Source organism: Coturnix japonica, chromosome 7 (genome assembly GCF_001577835.2).
Source record: "Coturnix japonica isolate 7356 chromosome 7, Coturnix japonica 2.1, whole genome shotgun sequence".
Lineage (NCBI taxonomy): Eukaryota > Metazoa > Chordata > Aves > Galliformes > Phasianidae > Coturnix > Coturnix japonica.
In genome coordinates, this window is record NC_029522.1 from 6,250,359 (window position 1) to 6,265,245 (window position 14,887).

The 14,887-nt window shown below is 42.5% G+C and overlaps 1 protein-coding gene and 1 long non-coding RNA gene across 6 annotated transcripts in view; one reads left to right on the forward strand and one right to left on the reverse strand.

Moving 5' to 3' along the window:
• NCKAP1 (NCK associated protein 1) overlaps positions 1–8,063 on the forward strand; it is a 51,597-nt gene extending 43,534 nt beyond the window's left edge. For all 5 annotated transcript variants that reach the window (XM_015867931.2, XM_015867930.2, XM_015867933.1 and 2 more), the window contains 3 exons: positions 4,225–4,334; positions 6,362–6,451; positions 7,012–8,063. In XM_015867931.2, coding sequence (XP_015723417.1) covers positions 4,225–4,334; positions 6,362–6,451; positions 7,012–7,128 — 317 coding nt within the window. In that variant the 3' untranslated portion in view covers positions 7,129–8,063. The remainder of the gene's footprint in view (positions 1–4,224; positions 4,335–6,361; positions 6,452–7,011) is intronic.
• LOC107316454 overlaps positions 2,549–14,887 on the reverse strand; it is a 67,170-nt gene continuing 54,831 nt past the window's right edge. Inside the window, exons 4-5 of the long non-coding RNA XR_001556357.2 lie at positions 4,937–5,103; positions 2,549–2,701 (exon numbers count right to left, since the gene is read on the reverse strand). This is a non-coding gene — a long non-coding RNA (uncharacterized LOC107316454). The remainder of the gene's footprint in view (positions 2,702–4,936; positions 5,104–14,887) is intronic.

The window sequence follows — 14,887 nt, forward strand, 5'->3', positions numbered from 1 at the left end:
CAGCACCTCCCTGGGCAGTGCATTCCAATGCCTGACTACCCTTTCTGAGAAGTAATACTTCCTAATGTCCAGCCTGAATCTCCCCTGGCACAGCTTGGATCCATTCCCTCTAGTTCTATCACTGATTACACGAGAGAAGAGGCCAACCCCCAGCTCACTACAACCCCCCTTCAGGAAGTTATAGAGAGCTATAAGGTCTCCCCTGAGCCTCCTCTTCTCCAGGCTGAACAATCCCAGCTCTCTCAGCCTCTCCTCATAAGGCCTGTGCTCCAGAACCCTCACCAGCTTCGTAGTCCTCCTCTGAACACGTTCCAGGACCTCAATGTCTTTCTTGCAGTGAGGGGCCCAAAACTGAACACAGTACTCGAGGTGCAGCCTCACCAGTGCTGAGTACAGGGGGACAATTACCTCCCTGTTCCTGCTAGTAACACTGTTTTTGATGCAAGCCAGGATGCCTTGGCCTTCTTGGCCACCCGGGCACACTGTCGGCTCATGTTCATCTGAGCATCAATCAGTACCCCCAGGTCCATTTCCTCCACACAATCCTCCAGCCACTCCTCCCCAAGCCTATAGTGCTGGGGTTGTTGTGGCCAAAGTGCGGAACCCGGCATTTGGTCTTATTGAACCTCATCCCATTGGTTTCAACCCAGTTCTCCAGCCTGTCCATATCCCTCTGCAGGACCTCGCTTCCCCCTGGCAGATCCACACTCCCAGCCAATTTGGTGTCATCTGTGTACTTACTGAGGGTGCACTCGATGCCCTCATCCAGGTCATCAATAAAGATGTTGAAGAGGACAGGCCCCAGCACTGACCCCTGGGGAACACCACTTGTGACTGGTCACCAGCTGGATTTAACTCCATTTACCACCACTCTCTGAGCCTGACCCTCCAGCCAGCTCCTTACCCAGCCGAGAGTGTACCCACCCATCCAAGCCACAGGCCGCCAGCTTCTGCATGAGAATACTGTGGGAGACAGTGTCAAAGGCTTTGCTGAAGTCTAGGTAGACCACATCAACAGCCTTTCCCTCATCCAGCAGATGAGCCACTAGATGATTAAAGGAGATCAGGTTGGTCAAACAGGACCTGCCCTTCATGAACCCATGCTGGCTAGGCCTGATCCCCTGGCCATCCTGCACACACCGCATAATCTCCCTCAAGACAATCTGTTCCATAACCTTCCCCAGCACCGAGGTCAGGCTAATGGGCCTGTAGTTCCCCAGATCCTCCTTAAAACCTTTCTTGTAAATGTGAGTCACGTTGGCAAGCCTCCAGTCTTGTGGGACCTCACCAGTCAACAAGGAGCGCTGGTAGATGATGGAAAGCGGCTCAGCAGTCACCTCCGCCAGTTCCCTCAGCACTCTCGGGTGGATCTCATCTGGCCCCATGGACTTGTGGCAGTCCAGTTGGAGTAGCAAGTCTCTGACTGTTTCTTCCAGAATCACAGGGGGGTTAGCGTGCTCCCCAGCTGAGACTACCAGATCAGAGAGAGGAGTACCCTGAGGATAACTGGTCTGACTTTTAAAGACAGATGTAAAGAAGGCATTCAGAACCTCTGCCTTTTCCTTATCCTCAGTGGTCACATTCCCAGCCTTGTCCAGCAAAGAGTGGATCTTCTCCTTTGTCCTCATTTGTCCTCCTCTTATTGCCATTATGTTATATAGCTTGTATAAAGGACTGTTTATTCTGCATGCATTTACTTGCTGCACTGTGAGGCTTTCTTTCTATTTTCTCAGTTGCTTCATTTTTAATCAGGTCAACTTTAATTGCACGTGACTTCTGAACACGTAACGTACCAGGTAAAGGCCAAAAAAACAGCCATAGGTGCCATTCAGTGAGTGTGTGGTATGCAGATCCCTTTTTTTCCCCTAAAGATCTTCCCTTTCCAAGATTGCTGTTTTAAATGAGGTAAATAATTTTGTACTTGTTTGGATTATCCTCGATAGGGAAACATCATGTTTTAAAAGATCAAGGGTTTGTTAACTCTCATGTTAAACAGTTTGTGTAGCCCTTTGCCTGCTGTGAAAAAGTTGGATAGATCTCTGATGTAATGAGTAGAGTTTGAACATTGATTTGAAAGGTCAAGTATTTGAGGCTAACAGCTTGTTCTGATGAACAGTGAGAACAGCTTGTATCCCGCAGGGTTGTTTTGTGTTATCTACACTGTTTCTGCCACCCTGTTTTTTCAGTTACGATGGCTGAATGAAAAACTCAGAATACATACAAGAGTATGAAGGACTATGAAATGATTGATGGGGACAGGCAGAAGCATTTTCTTGTTAGAGGACACTTAGGCTGGTTCTCCAACCGTCACCCAGATGAACTTGCTTATATTGTGTTTGAGGCCATCTTAAATATTTATTTTTGTAGCTTCATAAGAAGAGATCAGCTGGAAGCACTTTCTGATACAGTTTTTTTCCTTCAGTAGCCTCTTTTTTGCTGTGGTCTCAAAATGTGTACTACTTGCCACAGCAACTGTACTGCAGGTTTTTAATGGTGATAATATTTGCTTGTCATCAGTTAATAAGGTATGTCTATGAGCTGCACCTACCCCTGTGACAACTTCTTCCTATGAAGCCGAGTCAGGCAAGCGAGATGCTGTTGCTCACAGATGTTCTCCAGCAGGTTGGAGCTCGTGCAGTTTGCCTCTCCCCAGCTCCCCTCTCTGCAGAAGGATCCTCTTTGTCCTCGGGCTGCTGGCAGTCTGAAACAATAGATGAGGATTATCTTGTCTGTTTTATACGATGTAGCCAAAATATTCCAATTTCTATCATTTAATTCAGTAACTCTTAACCTGAAGTCAGGCAAAGCCTCTTTCATAAGTGCTTTCTAAAGTTAATAAGATCTCATAAAACTGTGACTGGAGAGGAATTTCATCTAGAACTCATAAGCCTGTATTAGGAGTTCCTACTGATTTTATGAGATGTGGTTTCTGTATTATGTAATTCTTTACTGTGCGGACTCCTTTTTATTAAGAGGAAAATAGTCTGCCAAAAAGAATATATAAAATATGTTCTCTCTACACAAATAACAAACAAAATAGACCTTGTTGTTTCTGCCTTAGCTGTATGTTACTATGTTTTTCTGTTCTGTCCCTTACTGCAGAACATCTGACTTTAGACACTTAAAATAGATGCTATTTCCAGAATGGGAACTTAATAATGCTGCTTTTTATGAAGTAAATTCCCTGGCTAAATCCCGAATTTTACCATCAACAGGTCAACAGTTTCAGCTTTCTAATCTGGCAAGAGATTTGTCCCAAACACAGACAGTTCTTGGACAGCTTCAGCAGTGTCTGTGTTCCCTCTGCCTTCTTCAAGATCGAGGCAGTTTCTTTCACTAGTTTCAGGTTCATGCTTGGGCTCCAACAGACTTTTCTTTCTGCTTGATTTTTGTTCTCATTAAGAGATCCCAACTTAGTCACATTCCGGGACAGAGCACTAGTTTGTGTCTAGAGAGTAGACTAGAATAGCAGGCTACAGAGACGTGGCCTTACTTGAAACCATGAGTCCTGCCACGTGTTGGAAGGCCACAGTTTCTCAGCAATGGTCAGAAAATGGGTGGCTTGGAGTCGCATATCAGCACTGCCTGCAAACATCCAGACTTGTTTACTCCTTCAAAGACCTCTTTTTTTTCTCCAGTTTCCCAAGGTATTTGTTTGGGTCTCAGTTGGTTTTGTTCTGATGTGCTGGACTGGACTAAGCTGACATTAGAAATAGCAGGCTTGATGATGAGCAGTTCTTCTTTAGCTGTAACTCTTTGAAAACTGGTGTCATCCAGTCATCTTCCAGCCCCCTGAAGCCAAGGTGAATCTTGGCAAGGTGGTTACATACAGCTGTCAGAAATTGACTATTTCTGTTCTGGAGGTCCTACAGATCCTACAGATCTCCTGGGGGAGTAACGTCCGAGCCTGCTGATTTGTTCATGTACAAAAAGGGGAGGAAACAGCCATTTAGCCTCATCAAGTCTTTTTTTGTACAGAATGTTTTGTCTGTCAAGTGGTGATGCCATCAGATTTTGCAGTGTAGTACAGCATTTGGAGGGAGGTCTGTACTTCTGGTTGCTCTGATGATACAGAGTTTGTGTGAAAGAGCACTTTGCTGTTGTTTAAGATGGTGAAACTTGCTCTTTCATTGTGATGAGTAAGCTTATTGTTTGATAATATTTTCCAAAACATTATCATTTTCAAACACATTGCTGAGGTTATTTGTGCATGTTTTTGTTTAGGGCATTGCAACAACATTCATTGCTTGGCAAAAGCTATCAACCAGATTGCTGCGGCTTTATTTACCATCCACAAGGGAAGCATCGAAGACCGTCTGAAAGAATTTTTGGCTGTATGTATGACTTTATTACTAAAATCAGCTTTTTTTGGTATAAGCCTCTGTGTATTAATTAGTTTCTTAGCACCTATCACCTCTTGTATGGTCCACGACTGGAAAAAGGCATGTAGTGCGTGTGAAGTCATGGTTCTGTCTAGCAAATGATTCCCTCGATGTATTGGACTCTTAAGTGATTTTACCTTTTCAGGGTAGGTACCTCTGGAGCAGTTCTTTGAGTTTTACCTTTTGGTGTGTCTGCTCTCCTTGCATGGGAGCTGTGTGATAGCTGCACAGTACAAAGATATTTGGGAAGAGACATTCCTATGGTTTAGAGTAGGCAGAAGATCAAAGGTGCTGCTATCCCTATTGATGCCTCAAAAGAAGTCTGAAGCCTTTAGGTTCTGAAGCTGTATTTTAAATTCATTTTGACATGCTTCTTAAGGGGAAACAGAGTTGTTTTTTTTTTTTTTAAGATAGCTCTTGATTACCGATTAGTGAAAGGAAAACTAAAGCTTAAAATGGTGACTTCATTTTTTTTTCTTAAAAGGATTCTGATTGGAGTGATTATTCCTTTTTGATGCTTATCTGTAAAATGACACACACACCCTGCTTCTTACCTTCCTCAGTTTCGAGGGTTGGGTCGTGGTCCCTTTCTGTGAGGAAAATTCCACAGAAGCAATTTTCTCTCTTTTTCCTTAGAGGCTCTTTCCCTTCTGGAAGCTCACGGCATTTTGTTCAACTGAGAAAACCTTTAGCCGTTGACCTTGTCTAATGCAACTGCTGGCTGTAAGAGATGAAAGAGAGGTGGTTGCGTCAAGTTGCATACGTTTGACAAGTGAAGGAAACCAGTATAGTTTCATGTGACAAAAACACTTTTGGTATGAGGATTGCATTTTTACAGTGTTTATGAACTGATTTCAGACCACAGCGCAGACTGTGACTTGATGGTTCAGATATTTTGCTAATCTATCTTTTATGACCCCTTTTATTTGTCGCTTACTGCTAGTCTGGAAGGAAAGCATCTCCTGAGGAGGAAATACGCTGCTGGAGATGATCTGCTTTCTTGTCGACGTTAATTAAAGACAGGAAAAATTCACTGGGTTATTTAGTACTGCTGAGTATGAGCTAAGATTCTTTGGAAGCATGCGTGTTTGCTTTACGTTATGAATTAATTTGCAGAAATTGCTTCAAGAGGAATACTCAGGTTTTTAGATTTAATATTTTAAATTAAAATCCCTTTATGGTAAATGTTGCTTTATTATTTCGCTGTTGCTTTACGTGAGTGTATAATCATATGCCTGACAGCTGGAAAGAGGTGGATCTTTTTGTTTGTGTTGCTCTTAGATTGTTTTATTTTATATTTCTATGAGGTATGAAAACATGGGCTACACGCTCATCTGCACATCCACTATTTGGTTGTGTTCTGTCATCATATGTACCAATGTATATGTGTAAGTTTCTTGGATATCTATTTTTAGGTTGTCTTTTAAAACTAGTGATGCAAGGTTGCTCATAGTCTAATTAAATGTAATAATTTTACAGTTGGGATGACACTACTTAAAGTAAACATAGTTTTGCAAGTGAAGCTTTTCTTCCTACAGCAAAATGGTTATAATATCAATCAGTGGAAACTTGAAATGGTAATGCAGTAAGTTTATATCATTACTGGGAAAGACCAAGGAAGGGAGATGTTGATCCTAAGGGAGCTCTGTCATTAACTTCAGTCATCTTAATTACAGTCAACTTACCTACTTTGGCTATCTGCTTTGATGAGCAGAAGTTCTTCACAATAAATGAAATGGCTTTTTGACGAAAATAGCATGGACTGCTTATTAAACACTGCTACATGTAAACAAAAACATCTCCCCAAGAGCAAAGCCCAGCGCTGATGGTTGCTGGTTGCTTTGTAGTTGCAAGTTCAATGCTGTCACTGCTGAATAAGCTATTGATGTATTCAGAAATGTGTGTGGAGTGAAAGGGTGGAAGCTGATCTGTGCTTTTATTATTTTTTTTTAATGCTTTGAAATATGCATTTAATGCAGCTTGCATCATCTAGTCTACTGAAGATTGGCCAGGAGACGGACAAAACTACTACAAGAAACAGAGAGTCTGTTTACCTACTACTGGACATGGTAAGCTCTGTCTGTTTTACTGGGGTAACTAACTAAAGGAATAGGATCGGCATCACACTGTTGACACCTTTGGTTGTTTAGTTCATCAGCCAGTGGAAATAGCTTGTGATGTCGTTCTTATTAACACTGTCATGTCATTAGTTTGTCTTTTATTACCCAAGCATCAGCACATTGTTGTTTGTTACTGTTGTGGTACTTTATTGTTCAGACAAATCCCACTCTTGATTATACGATATTAAAAGAATTTACATCAAAGAAGTACTGCTCAGAATGTGTGATGGGAGACACTCTTCCTATACTACAGTGCCTGTTCTGAAAATGAAAGGAATACTCAATGATTTTATGCGTAGAAGTATGAAAGCTTTATGACTAGTTGGGAGAGGCACTGAAATTATAGCATTTCTTTTCTTTCCTGTCTCTGCCCAACCTTGTAGTAACTATTTTTGCTATGACAAGTGGTGGTGGTGTAGCGCAGACTAGAGCTACTCACATGGTACAGGGTGCGAGCAACACGTGGTAGAAGGTGCTGTGCATAGCCTGACGTTTCTGCTGTTGTTCAGATTGTGCAGGAGTCCCCGTTCCTGACGATGGATCTCCTGGAGTCTTGCTTCCCTTACGTCTTGCTGAGAAACGCGTACCACGCTGTCTACAAACAAAGCGTCACATCCTCTGCCTAAGTATCTGCTTCCTGGAGATCAGACATAGCACGCATCCATGTGGCCTCGGTTTTACCTGTCAACTGTGGAGCTATTTTACTTCATGGCCTGATGAACAGTTTTGTGGATTATAAACTTTTTCCATAAAGTTGTATTTCTGATCAGTGGTTTCTTAATATGGTTGTACTACAATATCAGCTTGGTTGATTTTAGGTTGCACATTCATGGAAAATCTTTCTCTTCTCCTTTCTTCCTTTTTTATTTTGATTTTAGAGCATCGGTTATGTTTAAAAAATATACTACTTCTGCTATACGTTTTTGATATTGATCATGCAGAACAGAAATTGCTCGTTTATTTCCCAGAAGAGAAATGTATTTAGTGATTATTTTAGATAGTGTAGCTTCCATCTGTGTGTAAATTATTTCATATAGGGAGAGTTATAATCTTGTACCTATTGTTCTTATTGAAAACAAATATTGGATGTGCATTTCTGTGAAGTAATGGCAGCATTTCTAGTTTTATTTTGAAACGTTGGCCAATCTATGTACTATGACACTATCTAACATGACAAACATTCCCCCTCAGACAGCGATCTGTTCCCGATACTCTTAAACAACAGCAAGTGGTGTTGTTTGTATAAAGCATAGTGGAAATTTTTTTTAAACTAACTTCTGTGGTGCCCTGTTGGCATTAACACTACCATTGTACCCTGCTGTATAATAAACATTCTTACACATTTATCACATGTTGATAAAATGTTAGCCCTTAACCACTTTTTATATGTTTTAAATTTTTGAAATTCAAGTGTACCTTCCATAACATACAATAAACACTAGACTGTACTATCTGTAGGTGAATTATTTTTAATATAAATGTCATCTTAGTATTTTAAGCTTAAACTGTGCTGTGGTGCGTTGATTTACATCTCAGAGTTCATTAAATATCAATCCTTAGAGCTTTTATGTGAAGGTTTCTTTCTATCATCCACCTTTTGGCTCATGTGACAGTCATTCTTGTAAAAGAGTAGAAGAAAGAATTAAGGCCAGTGTAAGAAGAGTTGGCTTAGCACCATTAGCCTTTAAATCTTACTTTGGAGTAGTAAAATGGGAAAAGCATTTATATAGTGCATAGTGGAGCCAGTTGTGCCAGTAGGGAGAAGTTACAATGTGAAACTTGAAATAACTGTAGAACAGCAGATCATTGCTAAAATCAAAACGTCGGACTGAGACCCATGTGTCGTGAGCCTCCTTTTATCAGTGCTGCTTGTCTGCATGCAGGAGAGCATTGGCTCAGTTTGCCTGTAAGCTGACCAGATGGCTGTGCTCTGTAATCCACAGTGTGGAAAGAGATGGGGTGCTCTGGATGTTGCATAAAGTTCTTGTCCTCCGTGCAGCTTCTGCAAGCACTGGTAAGTTATTTTTGTTATGAAAGAGCTGTTTTGTGCTCATTTACAATAGCATCCTGTGTCCAGAGGAATAAAAGTACTGCCTTACTTCCTTAGGACAATTTTATTCCAGTACATCTGTATTTCTCCTAATGATGCTTTTTGTGTTAGAACTACAGACCTGTTCTTAAGTTGGTGGTTTAGTAACATAACACAGAAGTTTGTTCATGAAGAAGTTAGGTCATGTGTGAAACTTGAGTGTAATGCTTTATTATTTGAAAGCCAATACGTTCAAAACCTTAATTAGGAGTAAGATATCTGATTGTATTTTAGCCTCTCCTGCAAAAAATGGCTCCAAATTTGACTTGTCAAAAATTCGAGTTATTTGTAGTTTGTGAAATAACCTTTTTTTGTCTTTCATCTTTGTCAGTTCAAAGGAATCGTGATTGGTCATTTATCATGATCCCTGTCAGCTTTTCACATTGTGAGGTATTACTGAAATAGTCCTGGAAAAAGGCAGCATCTTTGTGAAGAAACCACTCAGTACAGTCAGATGCCTGAGATGTCTCTGGGTGCCCTTCCTGCAAAGGCTCAGAGCAAGCTCAGAACCGAACTGAAGACAGAGGAAATCTGGGAACAGAGATTTGGACTCAGCAACGAGCGTTCTGGGTTTTGAAGATGTGTAAGGTTTCTTGTCTCTTAGCGGCGGGGGTTCTTGCTTTGTTCTTACTGTATTGCTCTTATTTCTGCTTTTAGCTGACACACCACAGAGCCCGCTCATTGAAGGCAGAACACATTGACCACAGGCCTCAAGGCAACTGGTGTTCATGCACACAGACAGCAATGTGTCTGTTCAAACAAGACTGCAGGGAAGGCCGAGAAGGAATGCTTCCTCTGCAGCCAGCAGCACCACATCCTCCACAGCTTTTAAGCTAATGTGATGCTGTGTATGTTGAGTCACCTCAGGTGGTGTTTGCACAAGTGCTTCTAACTCCCTCCCATGAAGCAGGGACAGCTGAGCTGAGTCTGTTTGGGTCAGAGACATCATTTGTGGGGGGAGGGCTCTCTGTGCAGGACAGCATGAAAGAATCATGTCCTGTCACTGCCCAGAAAACTACTTTTTGGTTAAAAAAAAATCATGGAAGTGAATGACTGCTGTTAATCCTTTTTGTCTGTAGCAGTTCCTTTTCTAGAAAGGAAAAGGGAATTGATAATAAGCATTAGCTTGGAACGTGTCTCTTCTGTTTATGCACAGGAGAACCTCAGAAAATGTTGTAATGAGGTCAGTGATTGGAGAAAAGATAGGAGCTTCCTTCAGCAGGTCATCATGGACTGTGGGACTTAATACATGATTTATTCCAGATTCAAGAACTTCTGACCACAAGTACATAAAGAAATACATAAATAAATAGCCCTTGCTGCTAATCTCTGTTTTTGCCAGAAGCTTCCCCCATCTGTCAGATGCAGCACAGCCTTGTACAAGTGTGAGCACTCGGTGACTTACCAAGAACTACTTCCAGTTCTCTAAGTACTGTTATAGCCAAACTAATGCTGGAATGTTTTTCAGTGAATCTGTTGAGCTGAACCACGCTCAAAATGAGGCTTATTGGTGTGGCAAATTATTCTGTTAAATTAGTAATCTGTTTTTCTGTTTAAGATAAAAGCTTCACAACTTACCTCCATCGTGTGTTTTGGATCCAGTAGGAATTAGTGTAGCTGTATTCATTATTAAACACGGATGGTAAATTTGGGATTGAAAGGAGACAGGGAAACAGTTTTCATGTTGGTGGATCTTGAACCGCAGACGCAGCCTGTGCAATGTAAGGGTGCTGAACTGGCAGCTGCCCGTGTTTGGTTGGTTTTGTGGCTCAGAGCAGCTATTTTCAGGACTGTCAAATGACCAATTTTCAGGAATACTGAAGTTCTGCCTAATTTTTCCTTAAGTAATGTTCTGAATTTTATTTATTTATTTTACTACTTAACAAGTTTCCCCAGATTACAAGTGTTCTTTGGTAGAACACTAATGTTCCCTAAGTGCTTTTTCTGTATTTTTGTTGTGTTCTATCATCTGTAAACATTTGCACTCACACATAACAAAATGCACCACCAGCACCCAGGCCTACGTCCAAACCCAAACCTAATTAGCTATTAGTCATGCTGTTCCTAGTGCTATTAGGTTAAAATGACCCATTGACTGGGTACGGTGTCAGTGCATCTTACACAATTTATTAATTGGAAATACTTGTATTAAATTCTGAATCAAAAGCATATGTTGAGCCTAGCATGTGGTGGGGGGGTTGTGTATTTCTTTCTGTTGAATTAATTGAGTTAATAAAAGTGTACTGACAGCCATGTGTAAAGATAAGACTTCCAAATCCCCTACAGCATTTAAAAGCTTAGTGCTAATAAGTGCAGTTCACAGTCTGTTAGCAAAATAGCTTAAGACATTGGTGTTGGTCACCTGAAGTTATGACCTGAACTTCTCTGCTTTTTCCTCCTTGCCCTTCACTGTAGGGCATTTGTGCTCTGCTAAATTTAAGTTAACTTAATGGGAAGATATGCAGAGAGCTCTATTGTTTGTAAATAAACATGAAATGATAAACTCTTCAGTAGTAGAGTTGCAACAGCCAAGTGTGGACAGCCACTAAGAGGAAAGAATGTAGCAGACAATGCACTGTGAATGTATGTGATGACGGGAAAAGGGAATGGGGAGTGAGAGCTGTGAGCACAGTGCTCAGAGCTGGGCACAGTTGGGAATCTGAGTCCATTTCATAACTGAGTTCCGCATCTGATACTGAATAAGTATTAATACCAGACTGTTTCTTCCAGACCCTGCAATTGGATTTAAAACCTCCACTCTGCAAGCAAAGCAGCAAGTCCATGTATAAATTACATGTAAAACATTGAGATGTCTTTGTATGATGTATCGTGAAGACCAGGTCAGTAAAACTGGCTGGGAGCATCTCTCTTAGTCACAGTGGAGCAGTAGAGGCTCAGTGCCGTTAGTTCCATTAATGTCTTTGAGGTGGAAGAGAGCAGGAGTGATGTTTAGCAACAGTGCTACATTGAGATGGGGTAAGCACAAGGGTTTATTGTCTTGGATAGCAAAGCCCTTCAGAAGGCCGAGCAGCAGCTTTTAGAATGGACTGAGCCTGTGACGCTTGCTTCAAAAATAACTGAATTCAGAAAATAATCGCACTACTATTCTCTTACAGGCTTTTTGTTTCAGTGCTGGGATGGTATTTATGAGCTGTTATCTGATAGAAGTATAGAGGGAAAACGTAATGATCAGACTAGAATGTGTTTGGATTTTATCCTGTAATGCTGGTTTGCTGGCTCATTACTGGCCAGGTGAGGAGTCAGAGTTCTGAGATCTCAAGTATCTCTCCAGTTGCTGGAGGTGGCTATGGCTCGCTCCTGTGGTGGTGGTGGCTGGGTGATGTGTTGTCCAGGACTCAGGTGCCTTCAGGAAGAATCATTTCCTGTCAGCATCACCTCAGAGCTTCTCAAAATCCCAGTGATGTGGAAGATCCAAGCAGCAAAGAAGATGCTTGGTCATCTTGTTATTTTGTAGGTGGGGGAGAGTACATGGAGTCTCTGGCATCATATTGAGGTACGTGGACCTCACCTTCTAAGTCTACAAGCTGGTAAGCATTTAGAGAGCCCCTAAAGGGGGGACAAAATGATGTTAAGGCAGCGATAACCCACTAGGAGTGTTGTAAATCCATTGTATTGTCTGAGCTGACTGAGACGGGGCAGTGGGAGGACGGATAGCCTCCAGCAGCACTGGAGCTGAGATGCAAAGCAGACAAAACCACTGCTGTCTTCTGCTGAAGGAAAACTACCAATAAGGAATCCTGTGGTATTTTTCTGAGCTTGTATTCTAATGATTCCAGCATGTGCCTTACAGCCCTGCTAATTGTCACCATAGACATAATTGGTCCTCGGTGAGCAGATAAAGCATGCAAGGCTTTTCTAAGTCACAAAAATGTCACTTAAATCTATCCCTGTCTTTTTAAATTGCCAAATATTTGCATGTATGCTAGAAGAAGAAGGAAAAAAAAAAAAGGATTGGTGTTTCCATTTTTGGTGAACCTGTGGTGTCCAGGAGAGAAAAAATTTTCTTGTAGGTGCAGCCCATGGATGTGTGACAAACAGCCTGAAAGAAACCTTGTTGGGAGGTTTCTGTTACAGAGGTTCACTGAGTAAAGCAGCTTTAAAATGTTTCACTTACCAATGCTGACATTCCATTGTTTCCCTATTTCTATGTTCAGCTGGATACTGTCCGGGAAGTAGAAGATGAGTGCTCTGGTATTGCCCCAGCACTCCCCAGCAGCTGTGGGATTTAGAAGGATGATCAGAAGCCCACAAAGGTCCCAAACTTACGTTGGTGAAAGCTTTCAGGAAAAGCACAGTTGTGTTTGTTTGTGTTTTTTTTCCCAAAAGCTGCTGAGGCTTCATCACAGCCCCATGCAGATCCCACTGGTAGCTGCTAAAAACACGAGTAAAACGCAGATGCTGTTTGGGCTGCTATATTTAGGAAGCACTTGATCCCAGGGCACATCCAACCCAATCAGCTCCCCCTGAAATCAGTGGTGAGGCCATGTCCAGCACCTGGCAGCACTGTGCGGTCCCCATACAGCCGAGCTGTGTTTGCAGGGTTTATTTTTAGGTGTGGGTGTGATTTGGTACTTAATGCTGCTGCGCGCGGCTCGTAAATCTGTGTGAGCAGGGGCAGGCTTGGGCAGTGCGGCCACAGGGGCTATAAATCCCCAACAGTGAATTTAACTAAATTAAATTCATTGTGGTCGTGGCACTGAAGTGAGGCAGCTCAGGTTATTTCTATAGAGACCAGAATAAAAATGCTGTGAAACGTACACGGTATTATAGAGGTTTTGCAGTTTCAGCCTTAACTGCTCTGTCTGGAGGTGGCTGTAGCTCTGGAAGGGTTAAGTGACTTGTGTCCTGAGTAGGGCTGCTGTGGGAGGATGAGTCCTTCATTATCGGCACGTTGTTATACCAGCATGCAGCCATTTGTTGATTTAGAGCACTGAGATAATTGGATGTGGAAGTTGCACATCTGCACATAATGCTGCCATGGAGGCTACCTCGGATCCTTGAGTACTTGAGCAGCAACTTGGAAAAAGAAAAAAAAAGGCAGAGAAACATTCCTGATCTTTGGCCTATGGGCCCAAGTGCAGCCCCACCAGCTGTGCTTTGGGTGTGTGTTCAGCTCGGCTCCTTCTGCTGTTTTCTTCTTTTCTGCAATGCAAATTGATCCTGCAAATACTTCGCCAAATGCAGCAGTCCACAGTGCTGTTATCTGAGGGGCACGCTTGTGGAAGTGGGGACAAAGGTCCTGTTTAAGCTCAGTTCTGGTGCCTCTGAAAAACAGGGGTTTGTGACATTCCTTAATTGTAAGAATGTTTTGGCTCATTTTCCTATGCTTTCAGTCACAGTGTGGCTGGATACGCTATCAGGCCTGCTGCTTGCAGTGCACCTGGCTGCAGTGTTCTGCAATGAAGCAAGTGCAGCTTCCAGTGTACTGCTGGGAAGGGAGCATTGCATGCAGGAAACTCCAGCTTTGTGCTGGGATTTCAACAAGACAGGTATTGTGAGCAAACACAAGTGACAAATCTGTCTCTAGTATGTATGCACGTCCGGAGGGCACCGGATCGTTAACAATGGGCTGTCTCACAAAAACAGCCTGAAAAATTGCCAGTCTGAGAGAGACTGCATTAAAATAACCTTTTCTTCCTCTCCACTTCCAAGCCATCCACACGGAGATTAATAACGTAAGTTAATGGTCCCCCTGTGCTTTGTCTACCTGAGGGAGCTGTAACAGGACCCAGGCTGGAGCAGGAAATGTACAATAAATCCTGTTTTTATGACTGTGGAAGTCAATGACTTTATGGTTTTAGTAACAGCCGTGGAAGAAGTATTGTAGGGTTTGGGGCATGGTGGGTTTTGGGTGGTTTGTTTTGGTTTTGTGTTTGTTTTTCTTTTCCCCAAGGCAGTGTGTTTAAGTAAATTAAATTGTAAGAACCCTGAGATTGCTGCAGAAAGTCTCGGGAAAGTGAAAGCCTGTTCTGAAGTATTCTCAGCTGTTTTTCTGAACAAATGCAGATTGGGGCACGTTCCTATTTTAGCTGCAACGGGCAGGAGCATGCCCTGAAACAACCTGCCTGCTTTGTACCTGGTAGCACCAAAGGCAGCCCATGCCAGGAGCGAGGCCCTGAGCCCTTTAGCACCTTGTCTGCTGCTCCCAGGCTCCTGCAGAGCCTGGGGGCTGTATGAGCAGTGATGTGGCAGAGGATTCAGCATCACCCAGTGCTCACAGCAGAGCCCGTGTCATTCCCTCCTGCTGGGGAGCCACTCCTGCTTCTCGTGCTTGT